Here is a 19,222-nt window from a genome sequence, read left to right as displayed (position 1 = left end):
CGATGCTGAAAGGGACGATAAACTCAAAATCAATTAAACTCAACTCAAAAATTATTTTTGCATTTTCCCTAACTCTCCAACTTTATTCAAAAACTATTTTTGTATTTTCCCTAACTTTCCAAACTTCATTCAAAAATTTTAGTAAAATGAATGGATATTTGACAATAGAAAATCTTTAAGTCTTGAGATTTTTAAAGTATAAAGTCATTCAGTTTAAATTTTGCGTTTTATTCTACGGACTGAATAGTGTATTGCATCCTAAGCATTAGACAACCCACTCCTCTCAACAACACTGCGGGTACTCTTATCAAACAAGGATTATATTCATAATTACTCCCACAGGAACACACGAGGAATCGATTTTTGATCCTCTCTCTATTGGTATCAACTGGAAGGATCAGATCTATCGGCGAACTCTGCTCCTAACTTTTGACCCTTTTATATCCTAGACAAAAATTGAGTTGAGTTTATTTTGAGTTTAACGTCCCGTTCAGCAGCGAGGCTATATGAGACATGGACCTACTGATTAACGTAGAATCCGAATCACATGAGCTCCCGCCGGGAATTGAACCCGGGTCTCCCACGCCAAAGGCACGTACGCTAACCGCTTAGCCACGAAGGAGCTTGTAGCCAAAAATTGACAGCAATCCATCAAGCACTTCTTCGAGATTTTGTCTCTCGGACAGACAGAGGAAATATATAAAGAAGTTTTTGGTAAACTGAATTCCTTTAGAAAAAAAAGAAAGAAAAAACAAGAATGTTTTCATGTCTGTGTTCAATACAGTATTGTATGCAAGTCAGGGGAAACATGGGGGACTCCAGAAAATATATGTGGCGTCCCCACGCTTTCTAAAAAATTACAATCAGCAAAGATAGGCACTGGGGACGGCTTGACGTCGTGCGTTCTCCTACCTTTTCAAATCTACTTTTATCCCTGATGCGAGTACGAATTTAGACGACCCTGAAAACTGTGGTTAGGCAATGTAGTCGTTGATGGTAAACTGAGATGAATAGCAATTTTGCACGTAAACGAGGCAATGCCAGTTTGAAAAACTAAGACAATCCCTGATCGAACCTAAGACCCACTTATGTTGCAAAAGCACTAATTGTAGAACCTAGTAAAAAAAATCAAAACTGGTAGTTAAATAAGGAAGCTGTAAACTAAACATTCGAAAAAAATTCAGCTAAAACAAAATTATGATGTAAAACTCTTTCGTTATTATTATTATTATTTTATTATTTAATTTCAACTAGGCCAATTCTTTTGTTTACAGAAGACTAACTTGTATATATTTAAAATTAATCACATTATTCTTGTTTAAGTAATTTTCGACCATCGTCTAATTTTTACTGTGTACTAACCAAAGAAAGAAAACTTATTTTGCATTACACAGCAGAATTCTTTGTCACTTTTGTGAAATTTGACAAAAAGTGAGTTCTGATTTTTTCTTTCTTGGATATTGCAATCACTTCTGTACATTTCTAATATTTACACTAGCAATAAGTGATGATAATTATAAATAATACTACACAAGAAGACGTACCTTTGTACAATTGCCTAACTTTCTGCATATACGCTGTTAAACTATTAGTAACTAATATTACAAGGCTATGTTGGTTCTGCAGTCGCTCTATAATTTCTTGTCTGGAAAGAAAGAACAAAAATATGAAATACAGTACGTCAACAGTTTTTATTTTGCTATCCACCAATAACAAATACAATATCATATTTATTCGCTTATAAGCCAACAGCGATTGTAAGACAAACTCCTGAAAATCAAAAACTAAAATAGAAAAAAATATATATACACTTGAACTTTATTAGTGCAACAATTTTGCTGCTAAATGCTGATGTATTTATTTGCTAAATTAATATGCTTTTAACGTACAGATTTTTTTTTTCTTTCTTGCTGTGGATACTGAAAATATTTACCAAATCCAAACATGAATGTAAAATTTGCATTTCTTCCTTCAAAAAATCTTAAAGAGTCTTCATCCCGGCTAAATTAAAATACCGTTAATTTTACAGTAATTATGTGATATCTTCAAATAGATAAAAGATAATCGACATGTGGAACAAGAGCACCCTAGACATTATTATTTTACATGAGAAACCGTTATCACGACTCACTTATCTGCGTTCAATTTCGAGCCATTTTGAAAATCGGCATTTATTTTCGCGTTTCTAAACAGCTGGAAACGGAAAGCCACTAGGTGATTTGTAATAACGGTACTTCACGCAGAATAATATTGTCTAGGGCGCTCTTGTTCCATATTTCAATTATCTTTTATCTATTTGAAGATATCACATAATTACTGTAAAATTAACGGTATTTTAATTTCGCCGGGATGAAGACTCTTAACTTTATTACAATTACTAGAGAATCTACTGACTTGGCAATATTGTGTCTAATCGATAACAAATTTACTTGTGGCTGCTTCTGACTTTCTTTCTTCTACTTCCTGTTTCATCGGCAGTATGTCTTCTTTACCAAGCGTGTTAACAATAACGATTCTACGTCAAGAGGCAATTTCTAAACCACGAAAAAAGGTCGGCTTATAATCGGTTAAATACGGTATTCTTTCACGATCATATTCTTTATTACAAGGAAGGTACTATCTTCAAGTTTCAGTTTCGTGCCTTCTGTTACTTTTCATTGTCACGTCATCCCCTCAGTTGCTAAACCTTCCTACACAGGTTAATTATGATGAATTAAGACCTCGCCCTTACAAGTACTGTAGTCAGTAAAAGAACTTGACTGCAAACCTGTGACTGAGTAGAAATGCAACCCGAATCTCTAGGATTTCTATGCGTTCACAACTACGATTATCCTGATAATACACTATACTCCAATTCTTGAGGAAAGATATTTTGAAGTTGTAGGGTACAGTATCACACATCTTTATATCTCGAAGACAGTGGCGTTTTTAGGATTTTTTTTTTTCGAGGGAGCTATGCACATCACGGAGAAGCGGGGGGGGGGGGGCAATTGTTCACTTGAGTTTGAGAATTAAATATATTTTAATTTATGCATAAATTGAAATTTAAATGGCAAGAATTAAAGATTGGTGAATCTTATGTCATATGATACAAATATTTGGCAGTGGATCTAACCTTCTATTTTATTCATAGAAGAAAAAGGAAACATCCTTTTGGTCTACCTAATTTCCCAGGCTACTTAACCCCCTCCCCCTCTTGATTTTCTTTAATTTAAACATTTACCTTTCTTTATAAATAAACGATGTAAAATTTCTTTGCTATAATAACTAAAGTTCCGTTATGTTGATATCCGTGCAAGTTGGTGTAAAACACCAGTTTCGCTTATAAGCTCTTCTTAGTTTTGGTGTTACTGACGACGGCCGACTAACAACGGTCGAAAGTATGATACGAGAAACTAAAGAAAGAAAAAAAAGAACGCGGTCTTAACATGGAATGGAATTTGATAAATATAGTAGTATTTCTGAACAAAAGCATAAGAAAATGGGAAGTGAATGGAATTCTCAGAAATGGTAAGAATTATTATTGTACGTGGAATGCGAAAAACTAACAAATTTATTTCGGGGCAGGGGGGACTTAAACCCGATATTCCCCCCAAATACACCACTGCTCGAGTTGTGATCTTGGTTACCATCACGTCTACATACGTCACGGGATAACTTTATCACCTCCACGTCAGTGTATGTTCAATTATTTTGACATTATGCCACACATATAGTTCAAGATACTAAACCTTCACTGTTCAGTTAATTTTATTTATAAACGTCTTTCATGCTTAAATAGCATACACTTTTTCCCACTTCACTACCATTGCTGTGTGTACGGCATGTGGTGTAGAACTGGCAGTGGTAGTTAAATGAGAAGAAGGGTCTAATATTGTAATGTACCACGTGCTTGTGTTTATACACATTACACGTGCTCCTGTTTCTAAACAACATGTGAGTACTAGTCCTCACATTGGATTACTACAAGCAGACGACGAACCACCAGCAACACCTAGAAGTCATATGACAAGGGGGCAGCACCTATATAACAAAGAGGATTCAACGGAGTTACCAGTCTGCGATTGTTGGTCACCCCTCCCGTAGCTTGCCTGGAACTCTAGAAAAAACCCAACCTCAAAGCCTCTAGTCTGCTGCGGAACTCTAAGCTACCCTTCCTCCCGCCTTAACTTGCACGGAGCCCTGTTGGAATCCCAACCTCAGTAGCTTAGCCTGCTTCGTGGCTCTGTGACTTCACCCCCTCACTACTTGCAGTGGAGCATTGGGATTTCCTACACCACTCTACTTACCTTGCCCGAAGCTCTGTACAAATCCTGTTTTAAGGCTGTAAGGTCTTGGGCTATACCTTTTCTCTACCTCGTTATATCGTAGTATTTTGTAAATACTATTGTATTTTATTAGAAGATTTTTTATAATAAACCGATAGTGGGAATAGATTCCGGCTTTTCTCAACGTATCTCTACCTACCCCTTCAAAGGAAAGAACTTTACAATATTATATAAGCATGAAAAATGTTCATACATAAAATTAAGTTAACAATGAAGGCTCAACATCTTAAGAGATATATGGGTGGCATAATGTCTAAATAATTAAACATTCATATAAACCGACGTGAAAGTGATAAGTTATCTGGTGACACATACATACGTGATGGCAACCAAGATCACAGCGCTGATCAAATTATCCATTAAAAACAGGATATCTCCGAGCTACACCGGTAGAGCTACTGTTCTGGAGGAACGACTCGGAGTACGGACGAGAATGAAGCATCGGAGAATTATGTTTAATATGTAACTCAATCGGATATTTCAAAAAATTTCATCTTTATGAATTAAATGTTCAATCATAGCTTTTTTCTCTCTTCTCTTAAAAAAAAAAATAAATAAATAAATAAATAAAATACACGTGCAAGGAGTAATTTTCTTCACGTGTTGCATTAAAACTATTCAAATTAGTAAATGTATTCCGAAATTATTAAATGAATACCTAAGCGTAAGACTAATTAGCTTAAACATAAACAACTTTTCCAGCTGAAGGACGGTCATGTTAATAACTGAGGTGGTGACTAGAAGGACACATAGTACAAATCCTGTATTGAGATACATAAGTTTTCTTTATTAACCAGATTAATAAAGAATCTACTCCTGTATATTGCTTTCCTGTCTTAGTATGAGCATTTTGCAGAAGATAGAGAGATCAAAGAACAAGATACTGAGATTTATATATACTGAAGGGCGGAAAAAAGGGCATATCGACTGTGTGCCCGTATTCATGGCAGCCCTTTAATTACAGGGTGATTTTAGGACTTAATTTCTGGTCTTTCGGCATCTATGGCCATTTAGCCCGTCACGTATGAGGCATGACATCCCTTGGCGAGCACACTATCCGGGAAAAGGGAAGGAAGAAATGATTGTAGAAGGAAGGAATCTGCCGGGATTTATAAGTTTGGTACCTCCCTGGTATTTGCCTCATGTGAATGAGGAAAACGCAGGAAAACCTCATTCAGAATGGCTTTTTACCTGAAAAAGCTTCTTCCACTTCTTCGAGTGAGTGCTCTACCAGGAGTCGAACCCGGAACCACTCGCACCAGCCTTAATTACAGTTTGACTCTTTTTCTATTCAGTTTCTTTGAAAATAAACGAAAAAGTAATAAGCTATACATAGTGAAAAGTGTCGCTGAGCTGACGATGAAATGTAGTAAGAAATAAATATTTCCTAAAATATTTGCTTCATTAACTTATAACAGTTAAGCATATTACATTTTATCCTATATTTGCTTCTTGCAGAAAATCTAATTATCTATGGAGATTTCCCCACATGCAAAAACTAATCTATGCTGCGAGGCGCATGCAGAAAGTCACTTTCCCAAAGGCATGAACAGAAACAAAACACAACTGAATGGAAAATTTATTGTACCAGATACAGGATGTGTTTTGCTATCTTTGAATATATTCACCACCAAAATTCAGACATTTGTCATACCTTGAGACCAATTTGTCTATACCTGTATTACAGAACTCGGACGCCTGAGACTGGAACCACTGTTTGACACAACCTCCTCCGCCTCTCCGTCATTCCGAAAATGCTGATGCTGACCTGACAGGAATCTCTTTAGGTGTAAAAACAGATGGTAATCACTCGCAGTCAGTTGCTTCGGCACCCATATGGCACACAACTTTCTGAACAACAGGCGCTCAGTGACAATGGTACGCAATAAGGAGCAGGAAATCTGCGAGAAATGACCTCACAGTTCCCTTATTGTAAAGCGACGATTCTGCATGATGCGTTCCCGAACAAAGTCCACAAGGTCGTCTGTGATGACGGTTGGCCTCCCACTGCGCTCCTCATCATTCACATTTCGGGGTCCTGTTGCAAACTGTCTACACCAGCAACGCACCATCTGCTTATTCATGTTAGACCATAGACCTGGCACAGTTGATGATGGGTTTCAACCGGCGCTATGCCCTGTGCATTCAAAAACCATCGCTGCTCGCACATCATACGTGGTGGGAGCAGGAATAGGAACGACCATCTTGAACCACTGCCACAACACTACTGAGAACACTCGGAAGTTCCGCTGGCACATGCGCCATGACCACGACCTTAGTCTCTCGCGTGCACGCAGTCGCTTCGTGCAACATACGGTTCCCTAGCTATGGGACATGTAGGAACATTACTTTCTGGATGCACCTCGTATTCTTTGTTGCATTAAAAATATTCAACTTACAAAATTTCAACAACTCAGTGACCCTTTCTACAAATCAGTCTACATTACGATGGTTAGAGATGGTACATTTTACAGGTTTTACTGCATAGTCTCCATCACTTACGCTACTAACTAAAGCAACATTAACTACTAACTAAAATATCCCTTAATATATTACTGATACCTATAATACATATGATGACTTCGTTGACTATGATTCATATTAGGTGAAGGTTCATAAAGGCAACATATTTCACGAATTTGCTTCAAGGCAGGCAAAACCCAATTATCACTCTTTAGTTCGTCTACGCACTTGTCCAGCCATACAGTCTTTTGGGCGTCTCGTTCCTGAAACAAAAATATATATTTGGTTAGGTCTTCAAGGAGATGTAAGTATCATAATTGAGTTTCTTATAAACAATGAACTCAAAGGATGCTCATTTTGTTCATCCATATTTTCCTATAGTTAAGTTCAAGCAAATATATTGTAAGGATTTCCACCTTTCAGTGCGTATTACTTCTTTAGGCACATGTTGTAATTGTAAAACATCTGCTATAATTTATAAAGCAGACGATACGGAAGAAAACAGGAAGACATGAAGCCGACGCGATGGAATCCGAAGCTGGACGAATTACCCAAAAGTCATCTATAAAAGAAGACCAAATTATCAGTTGACTACTGATCACTTAACCTACGACACCAACATCACAAGGCCGTTGTAACAGACCTGAAATTTCACTTACATTTTTGCCCTAATACAAAATTTGATGTTGAGCCACAGCTTCAGATTTCTGTTATTAATTTTTAAACAGCAACGCCACGCACACACGTCTTGTTTTCTCCAATTACTCACGGAGCAAAGACTGAATCAATTAATCTGCCCAACCCAATAGAGGTCATGTTCGAATATCAGGACACGTATGGTCCTGTAAGTCAGATCCTTACTGCTACATCGCGCGCATTCCAAGAATTCAATTGTCACAACCTGCGTTACGTATTTTGTAAGATATAGGATAAAATTTATTACTACAGGGAGTTTCAAAAAGAATTACCTGATTTTAAAAGCTCATATATATTGATAAAACATACTACAACAATGGGATAAATTGCAAAATACTCACAAAATCTTCAAGTTTTAGCTATGCTATTACGAATGCTCCATGTATCCACAATCAGCAGCACGAACAATATCTAGACGATAGCTAAATTCCAACATTTCATCAGAAATAGAAGGTCAATCTAGACTCTTACCTTTGACAAGCATCCTGTCTCTTCAAATTGGCGATACTAACGACGAATATTTTTCGGTACAGGTGGATCAATGCCAAAACGCCGACGAAAAGTACGCTGGACCGAAATCATTGTCTCAGTCTTTGCAAACTTCAACACACAAACCGACTTCTGTTGAGCGGACAGCTTACTTCTGACTGAAAACTGCAAACTGAAAAGACGCATTGTCTGACATCTAACGGCGATTTTTTGAAAGTTTAGGCCACGTCCATTCAAACATCTCATTTCCTTGCCGGCATGTTCCATGTTACGTAACTATTGCTGTCCAAAATCAGGTCATTGTTTTTGAAACACGGTGTATTTAAAAAAAAAAAAAACTCAACTCGTAGTACTGTAGTGAACGCAATTACTTTTTACTTTTATATATAAATTAACTACACTGGACTCCCTGGAGCTACAGTTCTGTAACGCCTATAGTTTACCAAATACACATGTTAAGCTCATTCTATTCCAACACAGCGTCCACTTAGATGTTTCCTTTCTACTACTAGTACTACTTTATTTCTAATCATCTTCTCTTCTTAATATACGTGTGGCTTGTTTTCTTTATTTTATAGCAGATAGAATTGGTAAAAAAAAAAAAAAAAAAAAGGCTAAGAAGGAACTGTATCATGAGGGACATTCTAGAGGGTATGGTGGCAAGAAAGAAAGGAAGGGGGGCGAAAGAGGTTACAATTAATGGACAAAATCAAGGCAGAAAATCATACGTGAAGACAAAGAGATTGCTGAAAAACGTGGAGCATGCAAGCTTCTTAGTTAAGGCAAGTGACCTGCCAAAAGTGGCAGAACACCTATGATGATGATGATGATGATCAAAAGTACATTAGTTTTTAATATCTATTATAGAAATTGCTATGGAGTTCTTTACCTGGGAACAGCTGTAATCAAGAATTTTCACATGAGCATTAAGTGCCTGGTCCATGATTTCCGTAGGCACATCGTCCGAATGGGCCAAATTCCAGAAAAGTGTAAGAACCTATAGTCAAAAAGGAACACATTTCAGGTATGTTATACATGAATATAAATGACCACCAAACCAAACCAATATTCACATAAATACAATCTATATGCATTCACTTATTTTCTACAGCTACTATTTTTTAACAGGTCTAACAATTTCTATTTCACAAACGAAAAACCAAATGTAGTAACCACCTAATTGAATACAGAAGCTGAGAAACTATCCAATATTTCAGATACCTAAGTGAGTATTCTTTGTCGAGAATCTCAGACTTAATACAAGTTATGCAAAAACTTCTTCATATCCTTCTAAATTCAATATCGTAGACATTTTAAATTTCTATATAGGGCGTTACAAAAATGTGTCAGTATTTTGGGACAGATTCCTCATATTATATATATATATATATATATATATATATATATATATATAAAGTTCGTATGGACGTGTGCTCAAAAGTGGATAGTTTCGGAGTTTATAGGGTGTTGAAAACGTAAAACGAGTGAACTTTGAAAGCTCATACCTCCACTACTATAGGACCGATCGTAGTCGGGTCAAGACATCAATGAGGAAGTGTGAACTATCCAAATATCTATGTTTAAGAATGTTCCAGTACTTTCACACAAATTTTAGGTAGATAGGTGGAGAGTGATCAAGTACTCTCAAACAGTCTCTCTAAAAATCATTGTGCTGTGCAAGTACTGGAGGTTCGGAAAAATTGATATTTGAATAGTTCACATACTAGTTTCTCAGTGATGTCTTGACCTCACTGCGATCGGTCCTAAAGTAGGGGAGATATAAACTTTAAAAGTTCAGTTATTTCACGTTTTCGGCACCCCATAATTCCCAAACTATCCACTTTTGATCACAGGTCCATATGAACTATTTTCTTATTTTGATGTTAAGAATCTGTTCCCAAAATATCGTGACGTATTTATGTAACACCCTGTATATCTTTCTTACTTTTTTTTTTTTTTTTAAATTGAAACTAGCCTTTATATAGAAGTTTAATAAAGCAATTCATTCTCCTTAAAAATGTGATGTGTAAAGTGCGCTTACTCAACTGTTACTTATTCCAAATTATTTATTATTATTTTTCACATGTATGCGAGTATTACTTTTTTTTTATACTATACATATTTGCGGACTATATAAACTTAGTAAAATTTTCAGTTCAGTTATTCATTTATTTTAACTTCCAAAATTACTATAAATTTATTTGTACTCTACCTTATGTGCCATTACGCCATCTTTATCGTCTTCTGCTAACCGCCTGATCAGCTCCAATAACTTTTCTCTCTGCTTTTTGGTAGCATTTGTCCAACTTGCCTGAAAGTTTTAAAAGACATAATAGATAAAATGATTTTTTTCTTTAATTTAACGTACAATTATAATTATTAATAAACTCGACCCTTCCACCAATTATTTGTTCTTATTTATTATAATATAGCAGTGTTCTTTAGATTTCGAGGAACGATTAACTTGTATTATTCTCAACACTTGAAACACTACATGGAAATCTTTATCACATACATACTCATTTATTTTTAAACCTTTTCTACCTAGTTGCTACTAATAGTTTTATTGGTTTAAATTCAATTGTTTCAAGTGTATATCCATATCAATTGTGAACAGAGGAGCAATGTTGATCGAAACTAACACTACTGTAGCTTGACAAGTGACAATATTGTGATGACTTCGGACAATAAAAAGTTTTCATATTGAGGGCTATTAGATAGTTTCCTTAAATTTTCAAAAATCTTAATTTTTTACATTTTTATTACTATTTTATGATATTCGGTACATTTACAGGGTGTCTACTAAAACTGCAAAATGGAATTTCGTGAATTTTTCTTTCCTAAACCATAAAACTTAGTAACATTCTCAAGAGCGAATTTGGGTGCGAACTGGGCTGAATTTCCATGCATGCGATAGAAATGTACTTGGTTGCGATTTGTTAGCATCTAAAGCCGACCATAGACATTTTTGGTGGTAAATTTTGACGTTTTATAGAAATTTTCCAGACTATACCTATATTTGTACAGATAAAGAAAAAAAATGATAACCCCAAAGCTAAATTTCTTGACTTTCATGACCGTTTTCTAATTTCGTGACTTTCGTGACCGACAGACACCCTGATTTAACATAGAACATCCGCCCCATTTCTATTATCAATCTTGTTTCGTTTCTATTAACTACAATAATCTTTATTTAGATATTACTGTTGTTGAAGTTAAAAACTGGGCCATAAAATTAAATTCAACTGAATATTTAACACTCGACAATTATGTCCGACAGTTTGAAAGAGATGGATTAAAACTCCAAGTGAATGGTTAATGAATTAGTGTCATGAATATAGTACGGCGAATTTGATTTAAAGAAAGGAACAGAAAATAAAAGGTTGTTACTCGTACACGAATTACTTTAGACTCATAGTTCGTATGTCACTCTTTGGAATGAATCAGGCTTTTCAATGACATAATACATGTCACGATCCATATTTAGAGGAAATTTCCCAGAGGTTTTCGATTTTTTTTTTTTTTTAACTTGGGCGCCCTGATGGGGCTCTGGGTTTAGATATATGGGACGGTACCTTGAAAAATACAGTTAGTAAGAAAGAAAAAAAAAAAAGCTTTTCGAACCAAGGACAACTACTTTTGCACCTAATACGAATTGGAGGGACAGGTAGAAAAGAGTATTTTTGATATGGTAGCACGTGATCTTATGAGTAAAACGACGAGCCGACAAAGCATTTACAACTGAACTACGTGCATGTAAATGACAGTACTTGACCATGTATCACCCACTGATACAAGAGTCTTAAAATTAAGAGTTATTGATTGAGGTTATTGATTGAGTTACTGATTAAAAGTTATTAATTGAGGTGTCCACTTTTTATTAGAAGCCATGCTACTTTCACCAAAATGAGAGAATGTTTGGCTTTTCTCCTCCTCGTAATGAGACTGAAAAGCAGGCATGGGACGCGAGAAAACTATCCTCTGAATTTAGTAGTTCATGCAGTAGTTGTTTGATGATCAAGAGCTATCTGAAAACGACTACATCTCATTTTTAAATGGTTTGTGACATGCCTGAATCGTTTGTTAGGCTACTCTTGTAACTTAGTCTTCCTGTAAACTGTTTACCACCATTAAATACTTTTATGCGTAACTTCCCTTCAACAATTAAATATTTTTACCTGGAAGCATTCAAACAAATGATCCAGTTGCTCTGGCGAGAAGTCCCAAGCCAACTTTGCAAGAAGATCATGAACATTTTTTACAATGGCTTCATGTTTGCCAGCCTGGGCAGCCCATATATTGTCTAAATCTTCTAATGTAAGTGCACGTTCCTTAATTATGAAACGCAGAATCTTCTCCAATTTTTCTACATACTGGGGCTGGTGAAGAGAGTCACGAAGAACAATCTGAAGCACCTTGTTTTCTTTTATCCATTTCTGAAAGAAAAAAAAAAAATCAAGAAACTAGTCATACATAAGGCATCTACAATGAAGTTTTAAAAAGATTACAGTATGATTAGATATAAAATGAGTGAAGACAGGTTTGATTCTCACTTCAGTCGCAAAATGTTTATTGATCTGACAACTATAAAAGATATAGTGTAACAAAAGTTGGCTGAATTTCTCATATCGTCTAAATAACAAGACTGGCAACCTTGACAAGAAGCAGGGGTTGTGTTATCAATGGTTCCATCGACATCGATTCCACCTAGCATGCATTTATGCTTAAAGGCGCTCTAAAGGAGTAACTTTCTAGTGAAGTGTGGGAATTGGCAAGACTGCAACAATTAATTTTGAGTGTGGTTTACGTATATTCTCTAAGTGTTCTGTAAATATGATATACTCTTTTAGTTTGTATTTCTAAAATCTGTATGTGAATGTGAGGAATAGAATCAGGTTCGCCTGGCTAACTATTATTTATTTTTAACTCGTGTTATAATGCAGTCTGAACAAAGGACAAGTAAGAATTTGAGTTTATAGACATCTACGTTCTATCATTGATGATCGAAAAAGTGAGCAGGAATGGATATTCTCTACCTTGTTAAACATTATGGCGTATTACAAATTAGTTATTGCCCTATAGTTAAGAAAATTGGGCCAGGCTGCTTTCGTGTTTTTCCTCCTACATTTCTTCGTTCGGTATGCTAAATACACAAATATGTTTTAATGATCTGAGAAACGTTAATTTAATATTTAGCATAGTACGACTATACTGACCGGAAAGAAAGAAAGGAATGAATGAATGAAAGTATATGTGAGAGAGAGAGATATATATAGGATGTCTCAAAAGACCTCTGACATGGGTAACTTGTTATTATCAGAGTTACAACAAAATGTAAGAGGAAAAACCATCCCCAAATATGATGTTTTTAATCTAAAGTGAAGGAATTTCTTAAATCGGACGAGCAGTTTGGGCTGTCCACTCTTTATGCGCCCAATGTTAAACGAAAATGCGACGTTGCCATTTACCTGGACCCACAACATTAAGTGAATGAAGTTAGTTTGAAATGGAGGCTGGCCATCGATATGTTAGCGTAAAAGACAGCAACTTCATTCATTTATGTTGAGGGTCCAGGTAAATGGCAACGTTACATTTTCATTTAACACTGGGCGCATGAAGAGTGTATAGTCAAAACGGCTCGTCTGATTTAAGGAATTTCTTTAGTTTAGATTAAACATCATATTTGGAGTTTTTTTTTTTCTTACATTTTGTTGTAACTCTGATAATAAGTTATCCTATGTCAGGGGACTTTTGAGACATCCTGTGTGTATATCTATCTATCTATCTATAAACAAGTCCTGAGTTTTCAGCACAACGTGGTTGCTGGTTTGGAGCTAGTGGTTGTGAAATACTTATATTTGCGGGTAAAAAGTTCCGAAATTGAAACGACTCCGTAATTAATTTTTTTAAAGGTTATCAAAGGAAAGAAACCAAAGGACATTTAAGAAACGATGGCATACTTCTTTATGTCAATGTGCCTAGACACAAGTCGCAAGTGCAGTCAAGGAAACCAGAATGCAAGCGCTAAATTACCCATCTTACAACTCACATCTTAACCTAATGACTACTCTACCCTTTAAAAACCAAAAAGGAATTCTGTCGCGAAGACATAATGGTAGCAGTAACGAGCTAAATTGTCAAAATGACCCCTTCAATCTTACGATGTTCCTAACCTTGAAAAAAAAAAAATAATAAATAAATAAACAAATTAATAATAATAATAATAATAATAATAATAATAATAATAATAATAATAATAATAATAATAATAATAATAATAATAATAATAATAATAATAATACTTATACTTAGGTTGGCAGAAGTTATTGCTCATCAGGCCTACGTTTCATATTCTGTAGATAATCTATCGAACTCTATTTGTTATTTGCATCACATACTTACCATGCTCCTCTTTCTTCATTATTAAGAATTCGAAGCTAACGCACTAATTTCCATTAAATATCAGAACTAATGTTACCTGAAATGTGTTGGTTGATTGACTTGGATCTGCCTCCTTTATCAGCAGCTAGGTCATATAGAACGCAACCTCCAGTTATAAAAAGAATCTGAATCACTATGGTACGATAGATGCACTCCCACCGGAATCGAACTCGAGACCGTGCACCAAACGCGTTAACCACCAGACAAGAGATGAGGTCTCATTTTCATGTTTCAGAAACTGCGGTCAGTAAGCATTGATAATAGTTTAAAGCAATAGTAGTACTGACTAGGGTCACTATTGTAAGTCACACCAACAGCTAAAGTGCTATTTATGCCTAATAAGCATCAAAAGGGAAACTACGATAGACTTAATTACTGTACTTCTAAATAAAAATAAAAATAATAAAAAAAAAAAAATCGGATACGTGAACTAGTATCCTAGGATTCTGGTTCGTACCTCATTCTCTTCAGAATAAAACAACGTTCCAAGTGGTACCGCTCGCATGTCCGTATCATATACGTGAGGGGAATTTGAGGAATATTTTTTTCAAAAGTTTAGGCCCCTATGGACCGGCCCTGTGTTAACGTACAATCTTAAAATAATTTCAAAAAATTGTAGGGAGGGAGGGAGGGGAGAGAAGAAGCCATAATACGTGTACTCTGTCTTGGATACCATAAAACCTTTTACACACCATTTGCGAGAACAAAATAAGCCTTTTGCGTTGTACTCTTGAAAGCCAAACAGTTGATGTCTAACCCCCACCAACTTGACGAGTTCCCTCTCAAAACACACATGACCTGTTTCCCAATGCATATACGACTAAACAATAACAAAATCCAGCAGTAATAGATGTTACCTGAGTATTTTAAAACAACACACACGTATGGTATATCATAAATCCCGAGAGTTAATATTGAAATCGGAAGTGGTAGATTACGATCACCTCCGGTTTTAGCAGAGTATGAGGGGTGGGGGGAGGTGGAAGGGAATCTATTCTTGTGATGCTGAATCGAATCTAGAAAACCGCCCTCGCTATCTTTTTTACTTTGATACCTGTTGACACACACATATGAATTCTGCAAGACTCCAAAACTTATGACAGCAAGGTTTGGAAGTCAAAAAGCACGCCAATTTTGGTGTTGAGAAAGAACAGTACGGGTGGAATTTCAAATCCACTGACTAGAGGACATTCCTTTGGAAAGAAAAAGTAAAATCGTTGATCGAGACAATTATACACCTACGTGTGAACTATTGTAATTTATTTACCTACTTTAAGTTATTAGAATTATTGATTTCAATATTTTCGTTTCATACAACTAATATATTTAAAAGCTTTGCCTATTAACCTATATTAAAATATGATACCCCATCAACCAACTATTTATGCCTGCTTCGTCCATGATCTACTAATTTTCCACAGAAACCAAGTCTACTTACCGCCATTCGTTCTGCGGTCAACCATTCCTCCTCTTCTAAGCCACTATGTCGGTGAGGGTAATACGATACACTAGCTATAACTTTATTTACTTCATTTAACGCGTTCATCTTGCCATTAAAAGATGAGATCTGCAGTAACCTGAAAGCAATGACAGAAGTATACATCAGAACATGAATATATACAAAAAACTTGCTTACTTTACAGCAACGGTTCCTAATCTAGGAAATATGACACTGGTGCTGATAGGCTGAATGTTTATTTAATGCATCTCTACCTGAAATCAACTCCGTTACATGAACAGTCAGCGACCGACTCGTAAAATTGATTTTGGGAATAACGGTGATATTGCTTGAACATACAACGATGATATGGCTTAAACGCACAGAAAATTATATTCTTTTTAATTTACTGAAAACTGTACTCAAATTGTCCTTGCATTCTAAAGTTACTTACAAAACTAATTTCATCAAACGGAAAGATATTTTGTCGCTGACTGTACAATAAATCCACTCATTTATACAACACTAATCTTTGTTAAGTTTCTTTAAAAAATATTTCGGTTTATTTCCCACTGTTATGCTCTGCAGGCTAGAGAAGGATGATAAACGGAAGTAAACGAGTACGAAAGAATTGCTGGAATTAAATATGGGAGAACTCCGGAAAATCAAGAGACTATGTCACAAATTCACATGGTAAGGATATAATCAGGGACTCTTTGCATCAGATGTAACCGCTCTATTAGTAAGCTACCTTGTTCCCCTTTTCTTGATTTGATTAGATATAAATAATCAACTAGATTAAATTTTCAAAATTGTAGAAAAGAGTAGATAAGCCACGGAAATTTTGGAAAAAATTCACGAAAAGGTGTTCGACATATATCATTCATCAACAAATAAAGCCTCATTAAAATCCAAAAGTAACTGATTATTCTTTCTACTGTGTCCAAAACTGCCTTCTGATTTGCAGGAAGTCGTATAAATATATTAGTTTCACATTAGCTGCAAACTAGCAATAAAAATTGAAAATAGTTTCACGGATTACAAAACTTTTGTGAATACCACCGTAGATGATGGTATATATATCAAGCTATTTGTCAATACGATGGCTCATACTAGATACGAAGAAAAAGTAGCACACGGACTAGATGAAGGAAGCGATGCTAAGGGTCAAGACTCGGTAATTTAAGGCTTATCCAAACACACAAGTACTATAAAGACGTATATTTTTCTTTATGGCCAGACCTGAACATTTAATTTGTGAAGTTTTGTGACCAGACATGTATTAAGGTTTTTTCTAGATTGCTGATATAATCGTATAAAAGCCATTAATAGAGGATGTATTATTAATTATAAAGAAGGTATTTTGTGAAAAATAAAAAGATCAATGCAAAAAATCTTCGGAAAATACACAAGTTTAAATATATTTAATCTTGAGTGTTATTATTGAACTTTTAGTGAGTAAATTACGTTTTAATTAGTTTCAGAAATTATAATATAACAAACTTAGGGTTAATGTATAGATGTTATATATTAAATGGTGCCGGAATCTGGGAACTTTTGAGATTATCTGAAAGTATACCAGTCTCATATTTATAATAAACGTATATGTTACTTCGAAATAAAAAGGTATGTAAGCCTGTCATAACTAGTGTACCAAACAATAGTGATAATTCTTGTGATCAAATTGAAGAAATTAACACGTAATCAACAGAGACAATGGCTGAAATGATTCGTCAATTAGGGCAATCGAGGACCCAAAAATTAGAACAAAATGATGTCCGGATCGAACAAATAACTCGGTGACTAACAGAACGAGTAACTCAGCAAATAACGGAATACGAAATTAGAGCGAACTAATACTAAAATAGAATTGATACTTCAAAGATTTGAGGTTATGCAAAGTTTAATCAACGTAGTGCAAATGCAAACCAACGAAAATTCAAGCCAAATAAGGAAACTCCAAGATGATGTAGTAACTCAAAAGAAAAACCTGGAACGTATGAGGGTAGAAGCATCCCAGTGATTAGTGCAGATTTGATACCTCAAGCACCTGAAAGTCAATTACATGAAGTGGATCATCATCTCCCTGTTTATACATATTTAACTGATGAATCTGTTTCTAATTCGGAAAATACATCAGTTTAAATATATTGTGTGTTATCGTTGAAACATTTAGCGAGTAAACTACGTTTGAATTAATTCCAGAAATTCTGAAATAACTGAAATAACAATAGATAGATGTTATAGTACATCTGAACGTCAACGAAGTTAAAATTATTCGAAGAAAGTAATTACATTGAAAGAAAAGTGTTTTGAGTCATATATACTGTACCAGGACAAACGTTCAACATTAAATCTGGATGAAAAATCTCGACAAGAATTGGAATTATACGTGAGTCGTTCAAGGTAACTTTTTCCTTTTTTAACTAACTGACATGAAAGTAGCAATGTACTCTTTCGTCTTTCCTCTACATTCACCACACAATGCAATGTTCGTGCGGGCTACCGCGAATGTGCTCCGCGTGATCAATGAGTCATGCAGTGAAAAACGTGCAGTGACCATAAGGAGCAGAGATTCATGGCGGAACAACGTGTTGTTGGTCTGGAGTAAAGAAAAGATTCGTTCTATGATCCAGTATGATTGGGCAACTGGTTTTGCTGCTATGGACATCTACAGGAAGCTGATTGTTGTTCATGGAGAGTGTAATGTCAGTGTAAATGGTACAAAGGTGGTGCTAATTGTTTTTTGAAGGGCGAACAAGCATATTCAATGTGAATCAGCCCGGTGGCCCATCTTCAGTCAGAGATGCAACATTGATTAACAAAGTGAATGCATTGGTGCTGTCCAACTAAAGAATCAAGAGAATCAAGAATGAAACAGCCCTCTTATTTGAACATTTCTGTCGGGACTGTACACAAAATCATCCATGAAACACTGGGATACACGATGGTTTCATCGCTTTCGGTCGTACAACAACTCACTGAACAATATCACAACACGTATATGGTGTTGACTGGATTCTCTGACTCGGTATCACAATGAAGGGAACAACTATCTCTGCCGTGCTGTGACTCAGGATGAGAGCTTCGTTTATCACTACACTCCAATTCAAGCGGGCGTCGATGGAACGGAAACATTCCACGTCTCCTGTGAGAATAAAATTCAAGGTTCAACCACCTGAAGGTTAAGTTCTTGTGCCAGTCTTTTGGGATTCCAAGAGAACAGTGCTCACACAGTTTCTGGAGAACCGGGAAACAGTCAATGCTGTACGTTATTGCCAAACACGAAAAAAAGTGAAAAACACAATTCGCCGCAAAAAGTTCTGGACTCCTTTCTCCTGGTGTCATTATTCTGGATGACGATGCT

The 19,222-nt window shown here is 35.6% G+C and overlaps 1 protein-coding gene across 9 annotated transcripts in view; it reads right to left on the bottom strand.

Annotated features, from left to right (window-relative positions):
* Nucleotides 1-19,222, bottom strand: part of faf (ubiquitin carboxyl-terminal hydrolase-like faf) — a 172,824-nt gene that overhangs the window by 117,528 nt on the left and 36,074 nt on the right. For all 9 annotated transcript variants that reach the window (XM_081769869.1, XM_081769872.1, XM_081769871.1 and 6 more), the window contains exons 8-13: nt 15,856-15,994; nt 12,155-12,412; nt 10,189-10,287; nt 8,866-8,973; nt 6,891-7,054; nt 1,545-1,645 (exon numbers count right to left, since the gene is read on the bottom strand). In XM_081769869.1, coding sequence (XP_081625995.1) covers nt 1,545-1,645; nt 6,891-7,054; nt 8,866-8,973; nt 10,189-10,287; nt 12,155-12,412; nt 15,856-15,994 — 869 coding nt within the window. The remainder of the gene's footprint in view (nt 1-1,544; nt 1,646-6,890; nt 7,055-8,865; nt 8,974-10,188; nt 10,288-12,154; nt 12,413-15,855; nt 15,995-19,222) is intronic.

This window comes from Thermobia domestica, chromosome 8 (assembly GCF_964235325.1).
Source record: "Thermobia domestica chromosome 8, izTheDome1.hap1.1, whole genome shotgun sequence".
NCBI classification, from domain to species: Eukaryota; Metazoa; Arthropoda; class Insecta; order Zygentoma; family Lepismatidae; genus Thermobia; species Thermobia domestica.
This window is presented reverse-complemented; position numbering and strand designations above follow the sequence as displayed.